Genomic DNA, 19,048 nt, shown 5'->3' with positions numbered 1-19,048 from the left:
CCCGGAGCTGGGATTGTAAGAGAGCTGGTATTCACTCTGGTGTCCTGGATAAATTCCACTCTGTGCTTCTACAGTCTGACCTTAATTCAACTGGTGAAGATGTTTCTTAGTCCTCCACCCTGTTTTGACTTGTGCAGCAAGGCCAGTTTTGCCAATTTAGCTCAAATGTCTAAAAAATTTCAAACCTACAGCCACGGGGGTTACAAGCAGTACGACAAAGTCAAAGTCTACCACATTATAATGAAGTGTAAAGATAAAATCAAAGGTTAAAATAAAAGACAAAAACTAAAAGTAGTTCACAGGGGTGCACACTAGGGGAATCTTACAATATAGCACAAACTTTGCATTACGACAAGAAAAACCATCATACGAGTGTAAGAACATGAATTAAAACAGTAAGGAATAGAAAGATATTTGAAAATGAATTTGCTCGCATTGTTTCATAACACTACAAAGCAGAACCGTTGATTTTGCTACTGTGTCTTCACACAAAAAACAACCCGAAGGCGGGTGTATTGCTGTTGTAAACCAGAGTCACTAACTCATTATGACAACACCTCTCAAAAGGATGCCCTAAAACTGCATGTGAGTAACCCTGTAATAAAAGTATATTAACAGCCATGATCAGGGCCGATCACCACCAACTGGAACACAGAACATCAATGATGAACATCAGCCCTCAACTGGTAGATCACGGTGACTCATCGGTGAACCGTGAAGTCCCATCTCATTTTGTTATAAGAACGGTGTGCAGATACCATAACATCAAATAGAGTACTGATCAAAAACGGGATCGTCACAATTTGTCTCTAATACTAACTCTCACTTTGAAATAAGCAGGATAAAATACACTTAAATCATTTTTTATAATATTTTTTTTAAATCCAAAACTGTCTGTAATTAAAAATGCACGACTTTTTATTTCATCGGTGCATTTGACTTAGACGTCATCAATTAGACACACGTGAAGGCTGTCGCGTGTCTAAGTAGGAACCCAGTAAGGCCGGGTAGCAACTTCACTATTCACTGAATTTTATCTGGATAACCAAGACCAGTTTCCCATAACGGCAAAACGATTTAAAACCTCTGAAAATGCAGGTGTGACTAAAAAGGCGATAAAAGTCGATCCCCGATAGTTTGGATTCACAGCCAGGGGGCCCGCCTGTGGAATGCGATGGGGTGTTTTCACCCAAATCGCTGAAACAACCTGCCTGTTGGAAAACGTGCGAAGGAAATGGGACGAAATTCTAACTCTGCAGAAAAACAGAAGCTTCCCTCACGATGATTTCCAGAAACGTCCCCAAGGCAAGTTCCCTTCGCACGAAGCAAGAAAGCTTTCACCGTTGCCGACGAGCTACCTCTACCCAGCGTTGTAGACGTGAGCGGAAAGTTACTAAGGGAGGCGCAGACTAAGAAAATTGTGTCCTTCCCGCTGTTGAAGATCACTGTAGATGAACAGTTGCTGTAGGGGATTGAAATTAAAAGACCGGTTTTTGACGGAATGAAAGCAAACCCGTATCTTTCCACACAGTCAGACAGATGTTATCAATACTATTTTGTTGATAGTTTCTGAGAGATGTACATTTTCATGAAGACCTGCTATTTTGCCATGAGCCCCCCACCAAAACAACAGCCAGTGAGTTCTTTCACGGTCTTAATGTTAATTTAAGAGACTTCAAGGGAATATTTGCGTGGGTGCATGCACATACTGTGTAGTGCTGTTTCAGTGACCAGGATACCCAGTGGTGTTACAGTACAGACAGAGGAGAGGGCTGTTTCCTACATCGCTAAAGCTCACCCTCACGATGGCACCGGAGATACAAAAAGATACAAAGGTCAACTTTGTTGGGGGGGGGGAATGGAGTAAATCCCAAATGCTCCTCAGTGTTTCGTGAGAGCGTGGAGGCAGAGTAGGTGGAATTTCTGAGTCTCAGTGAAGTGAACTGGCTCTCCAGAGGGCAGGTGCACAATCGCCTGCTTGAACTGGGAATAAACAGTGTCTCCTCTTCCTAAGGAGATCAAGTGCCCGCTGCTGCAGCAATGCCTACCAACCGCCCTCCTTATTGGACTGACACGAAGGCCAAGAGAGGAAGGGAAAAAAATGTTCCCAATCCCAGTCGAGTCGAGTCAGATTTTGGATGGTTCTCCGTGCATCAACATCTCCAGAGCTGTCCAAGCACCTGACTCCGCCGTGAAATGAATTCACAGACTACTTCCACAAGAGACCCTCGGGATTTGGGTTTTGGAACTGGCTTCACCAGAGGGACCTTATGCCTAAAACACTGCTGGGTTTCCAGCACAGCGCGGACTGTCAGCTGCCTACCGCTGAAAGAACTTGCAACTTATTGTCCTTGTCCATCTTTAGCTTAATATTTCTTGTGGCCCCTGAGCTTTTTGACATAGAGCCAAATAGGTCCAGTGATGTAAAAGACTGAGAACCTTCACACATACACCATTGTGCTAAATGTGGCCTTACAAGAGTACTGTTGGTTAAAATGACTGCTTATGTAGTATAAGAAAGTAAAAGGAGGTCTTAATCAGGTCTATTTTCAATTTACATTTAAGGGATTTCCCAGATTCCATCGAAACATTCTGATCGGAAACTGCAGTCCCACAATAATGCACAAAGGAAGTGTTAACTTACATAAATAGAGTTTGTAACGAAAGTTCAAGAGAGATGACAACCACCAAGTTCAATCAGACTTGGCTGTCAGTAATTAGAAATCACTCAAGATGTCATTTCCTCTCCTCAAACACCATAAATACCTACGTGATCCCCATCTCTCCCTTGCATATGTCTCTTGCATCCCACCTACACCCTATTTCCACCTCTGCAGCTGCCCCTTGGCCATTCTGCAGGGGGGGTCCTGACCTACTCGTCCTGTGGCCAGGAGTTCAGCCCTCAGCCAGGTGGGTTAAGCCAGGTTTTCACTCCATAATCCTGTCATGAAGCTTTATTCTCGCGTGTTGTTATTCCTAGTGAAATCAAACTTTAACATGAAATCAAGGATTTAGGAATTGCAGGGTCCCCTTGAATTCCCCATCCATCATTTGCCAGGCTGTCACTTGTGGTAAGGGACATGGCCTCACAAAACCTATCCCGGAAGTATTGATGACAAGGTGGGACTGCACCCTGGACCAGGCCAGCGCTGGCCCAAGCTCATTCGAGCAATGCAGAGACGTCAGTGAGCCAGCCTGCCTTTGGAAGCCATGTGGCTGCTGTCGGATTTAACTGAAAATTATAAAGCTTGGCTGTGCTTTAGCAGTTAACCGTACATAAAGCTGTTTTTTGTCTGTAAAATCGAGGCTACATGAGCGGCAATTTAGTAAGTAGAAACACTTGGGATGTTTTTAAAGCGCTGGTGCTTATTTAAATACACTGAGGGAGAGCGAAGGCTGAGTGCTCATATTTCCACAGCACATTCCATAATATTTGAGCCGAATGCAGTGGTTTTCTGGTTTGGGCAGCGCGCGTCGTTGCAAGTTGCAAAGGTAGCACGTAGTGTTGGCGCTGGACCACCCGAACAGCTGATCCCCCCCCCGCTTCAGCACTTCGGACAGCTCCGTTCTGCAGCGCCAGCCGCGGGAGGGGGCTATATAAACTCGAGGAGCTGCGCCGCTCTCCCCACTCCGCTCCAGCGGCTCCGCGGCATCCCGAGGCGGCGACAGTATGGAGTGCCTCACGAGTTCTCCTCAGAGGAGACCCCAGGTAGAATGGATCCAGTTTCAGCCTCAGAGTCTCCGGTCTTCTGCATCTCGGCAGTTTCCTAGAAGCCCCTCGAACGCCGGCCTTTCGCCGTCTTATAAAAAGAGCAACGTGATGCTGAAAAAAGACCCCGTGGCTGTTCTCGGTCACGGCGGCAGCCTGGGTTTAGCGAGCCAGCATTCAGACGGGCTGCTGCTGACCAACATGAACGAGAAAGAGCTGCTACAGGGTCTAAATGACCGTTTCGCGGGTTTTATAGAGAAGGTCCGCCTGCTGGAAAAGCAGAATACATTTTTGGAACAGGAAATTGAAGACCTCCGGCAAAAGAAAGCGTCTCCTTCTTCGTTGTCCCAAGCCTACGACCCCGAGATGAAAGATCTGCGGAAACTTGTGCAAGACATCACCTTGCAAAAGCGCCAGATTGAACTGGAACACCAGCATCTGGACGAAGACTTTTACATTTTGAGAGAAAAATACGAGGAAGAAGCTCGTCACAGAGCTGACACCGAGGCCAGCATTATGACACTCAAAAAATACATGAATGACGTATCTCTTTCCAAGATGGAACTAGAAAGTAAGGCTCGCTCTCTGGTCGAAGAAATCGCTTTCCTGAAGAAAAACCACCAGGAAGAGGTGTCCGAAATGATGGCCCAAATCCAACAGGCCCGCGTAACCGTGGAGGTGAAGGAGTGCGGGAAGGCGGACATCACCGCGGCTTTGCGGGACATCAGAAAGCAGCTTGAAGGTCACGCCAGCTCCAACATCCAGCACGCCGAGGAGAGTTTCCGCACTCGCGTGGAAAACCTGACCAGAGCCGCGGAGAGCAGCAGCCAGGCGCTCCAGAGCACGACACAGGAGATCCAGCAGCACCGCCGGCAGCTGCAGTCCAAGAGCCTGGAGCTGGAGACCGCCAAGGGCACCAGGGAGCTCCTGGAGAGACAGCTGTGCGACTTGGAGGAAAGACACGACGGAGAAATCAGTCATTACCAGGTATCGATCCGTGCGGGGTTGGGCGGGCTGCGTGCGTTACCGTCAGAGCAGGGATCACCTGGACTCTTAAATCTACAAGTGGCAAAACCTATTTGGCATTGAGTCTACTTTCACCCCGTGTCGGGTTAAATTTCGTCGTAGGAGAGAAAGGTAATAAAAATAAAAACCAAATAACATGAAGACGAGTAGAGGGAGAAAAGAAAAGTACTCAGTCTTAATAGCTTTGTAACCCACCGCTCTCGTTAAACACTTTCAACAGTTTTAACAAATTTAGCTATATAACAGATTGAGCCAATCCAGAAACAGTGTGAAATAAACTTGAATCTGGCAGATTGTAGTTGTCCGATGGGACTTGTAGTTTTGCTGTTTTGCGTTATATTAACCTCTCCTGAAATGTGACCTTCAAACATCATTTACTGGTTATTCTCACAGTTTCTCAGCATTTGTCAGATATTAAGGTTATCGTGTCGTCGACTAATTCAGCTTTATTAATTGTAAGACACTCAAGATAAAGGAGAAAAAACATCACAGACTGTAGTTCATAACTGTCGTTTTTGAGGAACTATACATTTCAAAGAGCTTGGATGACTTTCAAAGTTTATTTGCTGCAATTTCTGAAAATCAAGATAAAATCATATTCCAAAACCTACAAATAAAATAACCATCCAATGAAACTGTATTTGCAGACACTCCTGTATATGCTTTCAGAAAAATCTGAAGCTTTTTTGTTTTAGAGCCAAAATTCTACAGTATAAAAACATTGGTGTTTCTGTCCAACTGTATGAGTACGGCTTTTAAATATCACTAGAAACTAAATATCTACTAACTATAATCACACCACAAGGATTTCTTTGAGTAGGATCCTTTCCTATTGTTTAATCACAGTGTGTATTTCATGCTAATGCCTGCATGATGCTGTGATTTTAATGAGGTGATTCACTTCTTGTGCTTTAACAGGACATCATCAGGTTGCTGGAACATGAGCTTAAACACACAAAATGTGAGATGTCTGGTCACCTTAAGGAGTACCAGGATCTGCTGGATGTCAAAATGGCTTTAGATGTTGAAATTGCATCTTATAGGTAAGGAATGATTTTTTAAAAATATCATTGCCAGAATATGTAATACCCATCTGTGTAATCTGTAACATATCTGACAGTTTTTATAGCATGCCATTTGAATGTTTTTAATTGATGAAATTGGTGTAAATTAATTTTTGCATAGATAACTTGTCTTTATATAACCAGGTAAAAATAATTTTAAATGACATTCCAATTTGAATACATACTTCTAATGGTTTAGTGCATCAAACTGAGTATGAAAACACATGTAAGACATAAGCTATATTTCACAATTTAATAAATCAGTAAAAACATTTTGAGTTGTTTTACACTATTTTTTAACATTAAAAAATAAATTGTAAAATAAAGCTGAGACCCTTTGACAAGATTCCCTCACCCCTTTTCCTTAGTAACACTCTTTCTTCTCTTAGGAAACTGTTAGAAGGTGAAGAGACTCGACTATCCACAGTGGCTGGAGCTCAGGTTTCATTGCCATATGTGTATAGACAGTCCCCTGTCTACACTCTCCCGAGCTACACAAAGGAGCGGAGCAGAGCCACCAAGGCAGAGCCACAGTACAAGTTCGTTGAGGAGATCATTACCGAAACAACAAAGGAAGTAGAGATGACAGAGATTGAAGAGGCAGAATCGGAGCAAACAAACGGAGAAGAAGAAGCAAGAGGGAATGGGAGCAGAGAGGAAGAGGAGGCAGCTGAGGCCGAGGAGACACAGGAGGAAGAGGGCACCCCAGAATCAGAGGAGCAACATGAACAGTCATCTCCTGAGCCTGAGGAGACACAGCAGAGAGAGGACATCCCAGAATCAGAGGAGCAACATGAACAGTCATCCCCTGAGGCTGAGGAGACACAGCAGAGAGAGGACACCCCAGGATCAGAGGAACAACATGAACAGTCATCCCCTGAGGCTGAGGAGACACAGCAGAGAGAGGACACCCCAGGATCAGAGGAGCAACATGAACAGTCATCCCCTGAGGCTGAGGAGACACAGCAGAGAGAGGACACCCCAGGATCAGAGGAGCAACATGAACAGTCATCCCCTGAGGCTGAGGAGACACAGGAGAGAGAGGACACCCCAGGATCACAGGAGCAACATGAACAGTCATCCCCTGAGGCTGAGGAGAAAGGAGTAGCTGCAGTGAAACCAGACAAGGGAGGTGCTGATCAAGATGAATCTGGAGCGGAAGCAGCAGGCGAGCCTGAGGATGTCCAAGATGAAGGGAAAGTGGAAGAACACACCACACAGGAAGCTGTGACAGAGGAATCCCATGATGCAACAGAGACATTGGAAGTAGTGAAAGATGCTCCTGCAGAGCAAACTGCAAAGGAGGTGAATGACCAGGCGAAAAAAGAAGAAAGTGAAATAGAGGGAAGGAAAGCAGAACTTGCAGATGCATCTGAATCAAAGCAGACAATCAGGGAAAGGATCCCAGAAAAGGATGAAACAGAAGTAAGAGAAGACAGGCAAGACCAATCTGAAACTGAGAAAGAAGCTTCTGGAGTAAAAGCCTTAAAGGAGGTGACAGACAGAGAGAAAACAGAAGAAAAGGCAGCAGAAGACAAACCTGTGTCTGAAGTTAAGTCCCAGAAAAGTGGCAGTGAAGTGGCCCCGGAGAAGGATGAGAAAGAAGAAGTGAAGTCAGAGGAGCCTTCTGAGGACAAAACCCAGAGAGAGGAAACCAAAGAGTCTTCAGCAAGACCACAGGAGAGCCCAGTAAAAGAAACTGGAGAAGATCAATCAAAGGAGCACAGTGTTGTAGTGGAGGAAGCGGAGGCTGCAAAGGAAAAGAGCCCAGAGAAAGAGACAGCAGAGGATCGCAAAGAAACATCAGTCAGACCCACAGGAAAGGAGCTAACAAGACCTACGTGTGAAGAGGGTGAAGAAAAGCCCACTGGTGTCAGAGCAGAACGTAAACACAGTCCTCCAGAGGAAAAGGTGGACACAGTGATGGCAGCAGAGGTTTCTGAGTCTACATCTGAAAAGACCGTACAGGAAACAGAAGACAAACAGGCATCCAAACACCTCCTGACAGAGGAAAGAGCAGAACCACTGACATCGGAAAAGGGGGCTTCAGGACCCGAGATTGAAGCAGAGACAACAGCTGCAGGTGCTGAAACTGAATCCACAGACCTTCAGCAACAGGAGAGTGTGAGTGAAGTCAAGCCCACAGAGAGCAGTGGTGACAAGAGTGACCACACCCACGAGAGAGCAGAGTCAACAGTCAAGGCCAGCGATTCAGTTGACAGAGACTCACAGAAGGAAGACACATCCGCTGATCAGAAAGACACAGCTAAAGAATCAGAAGGTTCCCAGAAGCCGGAGTTGACACTGTGTCCTAAAGAAGAACTGGAAGCTGACAGCTTTCCAGGCACCAGGGAGAAGAAGGATAAAGAACCAGAGGAACCAACACAACAGGAACAGGAGGGAAGAGCTGAACAGAAACAAGATCCACTGAAGGAACTCAGTGCAGGACCGAAATCTCAAGACCCTTCAGCCCAAAGTGAGAGACCATCTGAAAGCACAAAGACAGACAAGCTGGGGGACATGAAGCACGAAGAGGAGATTCCACAGAAAGAGAAGCAACTGGAGAAGCCAGGCAGCCCAGGACCTGACACCAAGGAATTAACTGCCAGCAGCTCCACAGACCTTAAAGCAGTCAAGGACACAGAAGTGCCTTCAGAAGACTCACAGGTAGCAGTAGAAATCAAAGAGCAACAGATTCTGCCCTCTGACTTGAAAGCAAAGAAAGAACCTGAAAAAGAGTTAAGAGAAGAAGTCAGACCCACCATTCAAGAGAATGGGCTTGATGGAAGGGGAGATGTCACCGAGTCTGTGACTAAGACTAAAGAGGAAGATACAAAAATGCCAGAAAAGGAACGTCAGCCTGAGACAAGTAAGCAACCACTTGCTGAACCCAAGGCTGAACAGAAAGATATCTAGACTGACAATAGGAAAATGATATATATATATAGAAAGACTGAATTATGGGTAAAATTTAGAGTTGCATGCATGTGAAAAGCTAGTCTAGGCAATGTAGAATAATGAATTGTTTAAAGATTAGTCTTCCATGGATATAATGAATAAGCACCTTTTGATGCATGAATGTATTACCATCAGTTTCAACAATAGTGGATGCAATTCCAGCTTCAATGTCTAAGAATGACCAAGAAAAGAAAAGACATGACTCAGTAATTTGCTGGAGAAACAATAAATTGAATCTGGTCAAGTATTCCTGCTCCATCTGCCTCTGTTGTTCAGTATATTTCAGATATGCTGCACGGTTCACTATAAGTAGAGGAAAACCCTGGAAAAACATGTCCTGTAGGTGTGTGTATTGTGCGTGCACCTGCAGTCAAAGTTCCTAGTCTTAATTCCCAGATTACCTTGATTAACATATCAGCACACCTGTGGGAGCCGTCCATATCGTTTTGAATCATTGTAGGTGGGTATCAAAAATAAATTCTGCTAGATCTTCATCACAATTCTGAATACTTCAATAACATGCCACTGCCAAATAATTGCTGTTCAAATCCAATGTGGAATTAAATTGATCTTAATGTGAAAAAGACATGGCAGTACCTTCAGCAGTATATAGAAAACCTCTCCTAATAGCACATTTGTTTTTCATCATTTGTCAATGGATGATTAAATAGGTGTAACATCTTACGGGAATTCTGTCACTGCACACTCTGCACCTGAACCTCCAAGAGCACAGTTTAAAAAAAAAAGCGCCGTCAGTTGCATTCACACGTGAACATACACAGCATATGTGCAAAAGCCGCAGAGGGCTGCGGTTCTAGACGTCCAACAGCAAGGCCATACTGCTCCAGTCAAAGACCCACCTGCAGAGCTGCTACGGGCAAAGGCGTCAGCCAAACAAACCAGCAATTGTATGTATTTTAAGAGATGGTATTTCTGGAAATTGGTTGTAATGTTTTTCAGTCTAGTCCATCACAGATCAGTCCCTTAGAAAGCTCCAATATTGCCTCTGCAGTGCAGAGGAGCCGCAGCGAGAGCTGACAGTGCAATGCTCTCTCTGCCCCAGCTCCACATGGATCACTGCCGGTTTATTCAGCAGCCCAGGACGAGACTGTCTACAGTTTTAAGGAAGCTTACGACAGGACAGTCCAGCCCCTCAACCCCTCTCCCACCCAAATGAACATTTTATGGAAGAAATGTAAAAAAAAAAATGTCTCCCTCATTTTGGAATAGAGTGCCCTCTGGTGGAAAAACTAAGAATAGACACCCACAGGAAATGGAAAAAGATGTTCAGAACTTTCCTTGGTAGTTCAGTTCAGGTCACAAAAACTTCAAACAAACCTTGAGATTGGTCTTTGTGGGAAAAAAAAAAAGATATTCACAGGTTTCAAACTGATACACAGTGGAAAATGTGTTAAAATGTATATTTCATGACACCAACACCTCTATTGCACAGCAATTTACAATCTGATATTTCTCAGCCTTTTAACAGAGAGCAAAGATCTTACAGCACCCAATAAGAACTTACTTTAACTACACTGCCCGAATGACAGCCATTGGAAGATTTCCACATACTGAAGATCGATTTCGGAGGACTCTGAAACTCGCCACCTTCCGCTGCAGGGTGCGGACAGGCAGACATGGGTGGCACTGCAGACATCAGACCCCACAGCAGCCCTAGCTGACAAGTCCTAACAATTATTAAATAAATGGATCTAGAAGTCACTGCAACATCCGAGAAGCAAATATAGGATCTTTCTTTTCAAGGTTGCAAAAGAGCCCTGTGCCCTTTGCTTTCTGGGATAGGCTCTGGGGCACCTGCAACCCAATACTGAAGAAGCAGTTAGGAACAGGCTGGCTAAATGCATGGATGCAGCAGATCTTGCAAGAAGGCCCTTAAACCTCAACCCCTTTCAGACATGTTGCACAAATAATCATATTATCCCCTTATTCCATGCGAAAAATGAAGTTATCCTCTTCCGGTGGGACACCCTTTGCCTCCTGCTCAATGTTTTATTTAATTAACATTTAACAGCTCTTGGCTTGCTCTGCAATTTATCCTGCATACAACAGACCATTTTGGATTCAAAGACTTTATTGAAAAGTTAACATACATAAGAGGACTTCCGAGGTTTATCAGCAATGCCTTTGCCAATCAAACAGCATGATGGGGACACAGACGGCTTTAGTGTTGACTTCCATTTTAACAGAGAAGATTCATTCCGGCACAAGTTGACCTTAATTCCCACATTGAGGATAACCTTTTTCGAAGCACAAAATAAAAGCAGACCCAATTTCCTTTATCACGTACTGTCGGTCTCTTAAACGATTGTTAAATTGGTTACCTAAAAAAAAAACGCACTCCCAGAAACAGGTCGTTTGAAGAGGTTTTAGTGTTGAGTCTTAAGCATACTTGAAGTTTCCGAGAACTCCTGAGAGCTGGAATAGCAAAAAGAACAATATGGCTAAATCTTAACAAGGAGCAAATAAAAACCCTCAATGCTTTTAAATAAAGAAGCTTGCTAAAATACTTCATTGCACAAGGAGATTTTCCATTCTGCAGACAGCTCAGGAATATCGAGAGAGCAGGTTAGCCTCTCACCCCCGCCACCAACCAAGACCACCCGACAGACCAAATGTTAAAATAAACATAAAAGCAAAACATGCACAAATGTCCACTTTTGATAAAGGTGTATTTCATTATGATGGCAGCGCACAGACTGTCAAATACATTGAAAAGTATAAATGTATGACCTACTACAAGCATCTTTAATAACTAGAAACCAAATGTACAGGAACCAGCTAACAGGCGACCACCTAAGAAGTATTTAAGGTTTGGGTCTCTCGTCACTTCCCAATATCCCTTTCAGAAATCCCCTGCTGGTTGAGTTGGAGATACATTTAAGGCCAAATTCCCGACATTCCCTCTTTTTCTGAAGTTACAGCAGAGCCTCTTTAAGCTTCCAGTTCCAAGCCCAGGCCCAACTTATGGCCACCAGCATTGATGCTCTTCCCATCCACAAGCGCCGACAAGGTGAGTTTCACCCCTGTTGACAGAGAATAGAGAGGTGGGTCCACAATAATGCCTGTCTAATCTTAAAGCTCATGGATGCAAATCTTTCCAATGCTCAAAGTAGTAACGGTATGAAGGAAGGGGAAAGGCATTCAGACCTAGTTATTTCAGTTTAATTAAACTGACATAGGTTTAAAGTATGTGTGTAGGTGTGAGTGGGTGGATTCATACAGTAGATGACTCAGTTGCACAAACTGATGTACTTTGTGCAAGAAATTACTGCAATTTCAGCTCCCTCAGATCTGCTCACAGTGTGATGACAATGGTAGTTTCGTGTTCAACATAACCTTCACTATACTTTTAAACTTCACCTTTTTAAAAAGGCATTCACTAACCAACTTCATTGGTATGCTTTAATATAAATGATTTGCGCTTCAATGACAACCCACTACTATACAGCTATAGTGATCTGAATTCCATCCCCGTCTTTGGATTCACAAAGTTATTTTTCACATAAATCACATGCAAAATTAAAACTCAATATGAAAAGATCATGACTCCTTTAACATATTGTAGGAGTTAAGCCGACTATAAATTGGAAATAAGATTTAAAATATTTTTTAAATGAATAAACAATCACAGAAAGCAAAAACACGGTTTAGAAGTTCTCTCACAGGGAGCTGAGGGGGCAGCAGTGATATTACCCATTGCGAGTACATACCTGGCCTCAGGGTCTGAGTGTAGCCTACTCCAATTAAGCTGGTATTATTCACTTTAGCCTGAAAAATAATCATAGACAAGAAGTTAAATGATATAACAAACTTCCATCCTGCCCTTCACAGAAGCACACACCGAAAAACAGGACACCGCCTGAAGTCAGTGGAACAGCAGAACATTTACCACCACAAGTAAATGGTTAAGGTGTGGTCGTATGCATAGCTTTGAGGACAAAAAAAAGTTTAATTTATATCATGGAAGACCAAAATAGTTGGTGTTGAATCACTGGTTCTTGATCAAGAAGGCACGCGCGTACGAAGGCTATAACAAAAGCACTGATCCGATAACGACTCGCGTGGCGTGGTATGGGACAGGCCCCAGCCCCGCGCAAGAGCCGCTGGCGACACTCACGCTGACGGAGGCGGTGGAGTCCAGCTGGTACTTGGCAGCAATGCCAAAGCGCGTGCTGTTGCTGCCCGCGGTCCAAGCCAGGTTGACGGCCGTTTCAAGCTTGTCACTCACTTTCTGGTAAATAGAGCCTCCGAATTCAGAGCCGTCGTTGCTGCAACGAGAAGGGCAAATCAAGAGTCCGACCCTGGGAAGCAAAAGATACACGGACTACTACATACCGTACTGCACTCAGTTTGCGTACTAACTCTCTGGTATGTAAACGTCATATCTGAAAGTTCTGGATATGTAACCAACGCATCCGAAAAGCTCACACACTCATAAGTGACCGAGATTGTTTCTACAAGAAACTTAAATAGGCCCCCTAAGGAGAACCTCAGTTTTAAATGACGGCGCACAAGAAGACTGCAGCTCCGCTCCAGAACACACGACGGCAGCACGAACCAGACCCAGCGGTTACCGAGACGTACACGTTGGTGTGCAGCTGGAAGTCTCCGGTTTTGTAACCCACAGCGAAGTTGTTCTGGGTCATTTTGGATTTGGCCGTGTCAAAGGTCATCTGGTAGCCAGCGAGCCATCCCTCGTAACCCACGACGGCCGCCCCGTGGATGGCTGGGCCTGCAAAGTCAAAGTCGACGTCGCAGCCCAGGTTGACGTACTCCCGCTTGTAGGCGGTCTTCACCTTCCCACTCTTCTTGCTGGCGGGAGAGAAGGAACAGGCGAAAAGGAGGTCAAAGGGCTGTGGCACCGCAGGGATGCGGTCCTGCCGCGCGTCCACCGCGGCGCTGAACAGGAGCGACGGATACAAGGTCAGTTACCAAAGCCTGCTTCTCAGCGCAGCCTCCACAAGTGTCCTTTTAGTAACAGTCTTCAAAATATACACTTCTACGGAGAACTGAGCTTTAACTCTATTGCTTATAGCCTAAGACTAAAGCAAAATAATTAGTTTGGCAAAAGAATCATAATTACATCTTCATTACAAAGGGTTATTTTTTATTTGGTACGTTACATGACCAAACTGAACAGTGAATTCTGTAACTGTACACGAGTACTAAATTATGACTGAAGCAATGTGTGAAACATGGTTCGTCCCGAAGGTCCTTTTACGTTTAATCACACATGACTTTCACCGAACAATACAAGGGTAAATCCTGCTCGTTACCCTCCGTTTAGAAAACGAGCTTCATCTGTGAAGATTGTTCTCCTTGACAAGGTTTATAATGTCAACTTCAAGTACATTCTTTCAATAACCATCATACTGCAACTGTGCGCCCAGGCACCATGAAATTACACTTTTTGAGAGATGAAACGAAGAACGAACAATTTAAACAAACTTACCCTGTGTTTGGTGAAAAGGTTGTATCAAATGTCAGCTTCAAACCTTTGGCAATCTAGAAACAAAATTCAATAATCTTTAGTACAAAACGTAAAGAAATCAAAGGAGAGATAAGTTAGGATCTAGCCGCGGCTGCGAAGCCCACCTGGTCTTCGATAGTGATTTCTGTGCCCAGAGTGTTGTCCGTGTTCCACTTCTCTGTGAAGGTCAGGCCGTACTCCGCCCACTTGTACTTGGTTTCAAGGCTTCCGATGACTTTGCTGGTGTCCGTGTTGGACGAGCCGGAGGTTGTGAATTCCTGCCCAGAGCGATAAAAAACGATTTAAAAAGATCGAAAGAGGGCAGCATTACTGGCTCCATTACAAAAGTCATGCCCATTTCTGAAAAAGATGATATGTCTCAGGGCGAGGATGACCACGCGCCAGTAACACTAGTCAAACATTCCCCCAACAATCAGGGAAGCAGCGATAAGGCCGCACAAGATCCTTGCGGATCTATTGTACACAGGAAATGTGCTCTTTAAATCCTCCGCTGGAGGTGTAGGCAAATCACAAGGTCTGCAAAAATCTTGCCTGACCTAAAACATGGTTTGCAACTGCCTGTAGGAATGTAGACCTACCCTGCCAAAAATAGCAGTTCATTAACAGCACCTGCATTCTTGTCAACTACTCAAATGCAATAGTTAGCCACTGTACAAAAAGTTTTACGCTGATTTTTAGATGAGTACAAATTGTAGCTGTAAAGACTGGCACATTAGTACATTAGTAACCACATCTTAAAAAAATAACTTCCTGGACAGAAAATGTAAATGTAAACGAGTTTTAAATTTTCAAAATATATCAAGTTTATTAGCATATTTCTTCCTCATGACTGCATTTCCTTGAAGATCAATAACAGGAATAATTTAACTATCAATCACAATATATAAAGGAAAAAATGCTATGGGTCAATCAGGTAGTCGAATTCGACGCGTGGACACCTCTCAGGAATGTTTTAAGGGTATAGCTTACCACTCCGCTGGCAGACTTGGTCTTCACTTCAAGCTTCACCAACCCAAAACCTAAAGATGAACATGAGTAACAATGCTTGAGGACTTCCCAGAGGTCCGCCAATGTAAAACAAATCTCATTACAATACTGAATGCCACGGCTTACAAGAGGAAAAGTCTATGTTATCAGAAGACAGAGATAGAAAGGCGATAGTACCATATCCTTTGTTGAAGATATCCCTGGCAGACTTGCCCAGGTCACCATACGATGGAGGAACAGCCATTCTTCCTATAGAATTGAAGAGGACAGCTTGTAAGGAGCCAGAAACACTACTGCAAATTAAAATGTCAAGCTTGGGCTGTAACGGCAGAAGCAGAAACTCTTTAATTACACAGTTCCCCAAATCCTTGCTCTGGGTAGTTTGAATATTATTGCTTCACTAACTCAGGCACGTCCGGAATAATGAGAGGCTGCAGATAATACTTGCATCCTTCTTCTGAAGCAATGCTACAAACAACTAGAGTTGGCTCTGATTTCTATGTCCTTGACAGCATCTTTTTGAAATTGTGCTCATACGGAAGGCAATATCTTTCTGGAAACTTCCTTAATGCTGATTCATCCAAGTCATGCTGTGGTCACAACTGTATTGAAATCAATGGAGCTTTGGTCCTCGTCCCCCTTTCCAGTCTGAACTGTCTTGTTTCACCTGGAATGTTCATTCTACTCATTAGGATGAAACACACAAACTACAAACAAATCTCCACGATTTGAGTTTAGGGAAAAACACGGTTTCAAATGAAAACTACAGGCAGATTTTTTTTCCCCTGTTAGTGTAGGTACCATTTACTCAAAATGCATTTAAATAATGTAGCTTATGACAAGGCTCCATGAACAAATCTCTGGTGGCAAATCACTCATTCCTTAGCTCCCGAGTCACCAGAGTGTCATGCAATAGTCTCTCACTGCTGGAAAGAAACCAGGAAACCCCACAGACAGCCACGCCTACCAGCACCTGTCATTCCAGGAAAGATGTGGCCCCTGGAGAATAAAAACCACTGGAGCCCCCAGGCTGGGCTTTCCAATGGGCTTCTGAAACCCATCCGGCCTCTACCCCACTTGGTGAGCCAGTGCAGCAAGCACCTCAAGTCTACGGGTTGATCTTTAAACACTGCTTTAAACTACACGACCCATTCAGATCAAGGGCGGTTCCCACATGGCACGCCTACTCATCTGCGACATCTTATAAGACCATAAGGTCAAACTGAACACCTGGCAGCAGTGACGCCGCAGAGGTTAGTTAAGCGCACACAGATCTCACTATCAGACTGAAAAGAAGGTGGCAAGCTCCCAAGAATGCACTGGAGCGGCTCAGTCTTTTGAAACAAGCAAGGGAAAATAAGTCACTTCCACATATATTTATAATCTATACATATAACATTTCGACACACTATAAACGAGGAAGTAAACTCCTGATATCCCATGTATACATCCTTGTTGTGATCAGAAATATTTATTTTAAAAAATAAAAACCAGGAAGATCAGTACTTTTTTGTATGGAAACGTTCTCAAGCAGAGCTACGGGCACACACAAATGCCCATTCTCAAGCGCTTCGAGTGGAGTGTCCAGAAAAGCGCTATATAAGTGTAAGCAATTATTAATTATTATTCTCCATCGTCTTCGCATGGCCCAAACGCCATGGATCAGGTCCTCCACGCTCGCTTCCTTCAGCGCGCAAGCTGTTGAAAACGCGTCACGGCCTGACACGACCTACAAGTCCGAAGCCGGGCTTCACGGAGGAGGAATGGAAGACTCAGCGAGCAGTTCTTTTTAAAAAAAAAAACACAAAAAAATAAATTTGGGCCATCCATAAAGAAACAAAAGCATTTACACAGCACAGAGCTGGAAATAATCGTCTCATCCGGCAGGAGCGTCACCAAGGACGCGGTTGTTCAATGGAAGCGAACACGCAGAGGCTTCGATTGGAACAACAGCTAATAATCCATTATAAGAAAATATCTGGATTATGAAAAACGAACTTTTTTTCCGCCGGTCCTTCACAAAATGCGACCAGTTTTTTTTTCTTAACGCCATGTTTCCATGCCTGCCATTATAACACAAACGGCAAGCCATTAGCTAACAAGCACAGCAATAGTCTACAAACACTTATTCAATCACCTGTCTGCTGCGAATGCGACTAATCTGTGGAAATCACCCGATCAAAAGCAGGGAACAGAGGCGAATGTGACTTTTAGGCTAACAAGGTGAACTGAAGGCAGCCATCTTGACATTAAAACTACATCCTCGCCTTCTGTCAAGTTCCGCCGTAGTGCAGAGCGCTCCGAGCGCAGCGTCCCTGCCACAAATAATTTACATGAACTTGAGCGTTTCAGACGTCACCACCACAAAAGACAGCTTTAAACGCTTCTGTGGAGGAGTTATACACTCTAGGCTATCTGTATTATGTTTTTTTCTAAAAACAAATCACGGAGACTTCAATCGCCGGAACATTTTTAATGAGAATTACGCCGGAGGAGACTAGTCTTGTAGTCAAGCCATTTCAATACTAAAAGTCGCAATCGTGTGCTTAACGAAGGTAAAAATAAAAACAACGGCCTTATGTGGCTCACAACTGAATAACTACACCAAATGCCATCGGGGGAAAAAAACAAGATCTCGGGTTACTGTGGATTGCATGCACGGCACACTGGAATGTCACCCTGCTCCGTCTCCCCAGATAATCTCCTTACAATGATACACTCAGTGAAATGATAAAGACCGAAACTGCGAGACATCCCAACCAGCCGTCCCGGCCCCAGATCTGCGACGCTCCCACATTTCCGTGCAGCAGCGGGAACACCGCGCCTCGTCCCGGGCTCACAGCCACCACCAGCACCGGGCCTTCGGACGAACCTCACTGGAGCCGTCGCTCACTGCTGCTGGGCTGCAGCACAGCGCGCCTCGCCTACCTGTTTCAGGTGAAGCTTTAAGCTAAACGTCGATCTGTCCGGCTCTCGGCTTTAGTGCAGCGCCGCAGTGACTTCAGCTGGAGGGCGAAGTGAAGGAGACAGCGCTGCACCAGCACCCTGTCATAACCCTGACACACAGGCCCCCGACAGGGGCAGCCTCGCAGCGCCTGACTCTTTCCCCCGGTCCTCAGCCTTCGCTCTTCCGATAAAGACCATCAATATCCTATTTTTACATTTGCTTTCACATAAATGTAATTTCGATTATTTATATTTCGGTTGTTTCGGTAACGTGGTGGAGGTGTGAATCCTAACTCACGCTCGGGTGTTTCAGGCACACGTTCAGGTCCCCTCACAGAGATCGCCATGGAAACTGTGGCGGAATGGTGTGGCTGCACACGCCTTCCAACTGTCTTTTCCGAAAGTTGAAAGTGTTTTGCATAAGGATTTTTTTTTTAGCTGCATCGAGACTGTAAGGTTATGCTAGTCCTCGCTGTGATCGTTTTAAATTACTTGTGCTGGACATTAGGATGTAAATCTTATGCATTTTGAAACATACATATCCAGTAAAGGTTAAACGCTGCAGAGTATGTAAAACAGGCCAGAGACGTTTTTAATTCATAATAAAACTGTAAGCCGATCAGTATGTTGTTTCACTATTATCGCCCAACCTTTCACACGTATGTCTGTGAAAATGAAATGCATAATAAGACAGTATCCTGGTGATTATTTTCAGCAGTTTTTTCAGGTTGTGCCACCTGAGGGCATGTCCCCGGTCGATGTGTGACGTCACCATCCGTATTTCTCCTTCCTTCGGGAGCCGACGGGACCGTCAGGTGTGTCTGTTTGCCGCAGAAATTCCTAATC

The 19,048-nt window shown here is 44.5% G+C and overlaps 2 protein-coding genes across 2 annotated transcripts; one reads left to right on the top strand and one right to left on the bottom strand.

The window, feature by feature from the left end:
* The first annotated feature begins 3,631 nt into the window (after positions 1 to 3,631).
* On the top strand, positions 3,632 to 9,002 carry LOC148834614 (uncharacterized). The gene is made up of 3 exons (XM_088916397.1): positions 3,632 to 4,696; positions 5,654 to 5,778; positions 6,189 to 9,002. Exons 1-3 carry the CDS (start codon positions 3,671 to 3,673, stop codon positions 8,713 to 8,715), a joined length of 3,678 nt encoding a protein of 1,225 aa, XP_088772523.1. The 5' UTR covers positions 3,632 to 3,670; the 3' UTR covers positions 8,716 to 9,002.
* A 1,829-nt stretch (positions 9,003 to 10,831) lies between these two features.
* Positions 10,832 to 18,346, bottom strand: vdac2 (voltage-dependent anion channel 2). The gene is made up of 9 exons (XM_088915876.1): positions 18,185 to 18,346; positions 15,434 to 15,505; positions 15,239 to 15,288; positions 14,374 to 14,526; positions 14,231 to 14,283; positions 13,363 to 13,590; positions 12,896 to 13,046; positions 12,489 to 12,546; positions 10,832 to 11,801 (listed from the first exon to the last, which is right to left on the bottom strand). The coding sequence occupies exons 2-9, from the start codon at positions 15,498 to 15,500 to the stop codon at positions 11,710 to 11,712; spliced, it is 852 nt and encodes a 283-aa protein (XP_088772002.1). The 5' UTR covers positions 15,501 to 15,505; positions 18,185 to 18,346; the 3' UTR covers positions 10,832 to 11,709.
* Between the last annotated feature and the right edge of the window lie 702 nt (positions 18,347 to 19,048).

This window comes from Atractosteus spatula, chromosome 5, assembly GCF_055471065.1.
Source record: "Atractosteus spatula isolate fAtrSpa1 chromosome 5, fAtrSpa1.hap1, whole genome shotgun sequence".
Lineage (NCBI taxonomy): Eukaryota > Metazoa > Chordata > Actinopteri > Semionotiformes > Lepisosteidae > Atractosteus > Atractosteus spatula.
The sequence above is the reverse complement of the archived record's forward strand: the minus strand, read 5'-3'. Positions and strand labels throughout refer to the sequence as shown.

Coding starts and splice junctions, on each gene's coding strand:
- LOC148834614 (XM_088916397.1), top strand. CDS start 3,671: ATGGAGTGCCTCACGAGTTCTCCTCAGAGGAGACCCCAGGTAGAATGG. Junction 4,697..5,653: donor GAGAAATCAGTCATTACCAG/GTATCGATCCGT, acceptor GTGCTTTAACAG/GACATCATCAGGTTGCTGGA. Junction 5,779..6,188: donor GTTGAAATTGCATCTTATAG/GTAAGGAATGAT, acceptor TTCTTCTCTTAG/GAAACTGTTAGAAGGTGAAG.
- vdac2 (XM_088915876.1), bottom strand. CDS start 15,500: ATGGCTGTTCCTCCATCGTATGGTGACCTGGGCAAGTCTGCCAGGGAT. Junction 14,527..15,238: donor CCAAGTCTGCCAGCGGAGTG/GTAAGCTATACC, acceptor CGCTCTGGGCAG/GAATTCACAACCTCCGGCTC. Junction 14,284..14,373: donor AAATCACTATCGAAGACCAG/GTGGGCTTCGCA, acceptor TTTTGTTTCTAG/ATTGCCAAAGGTTTGAAGCT.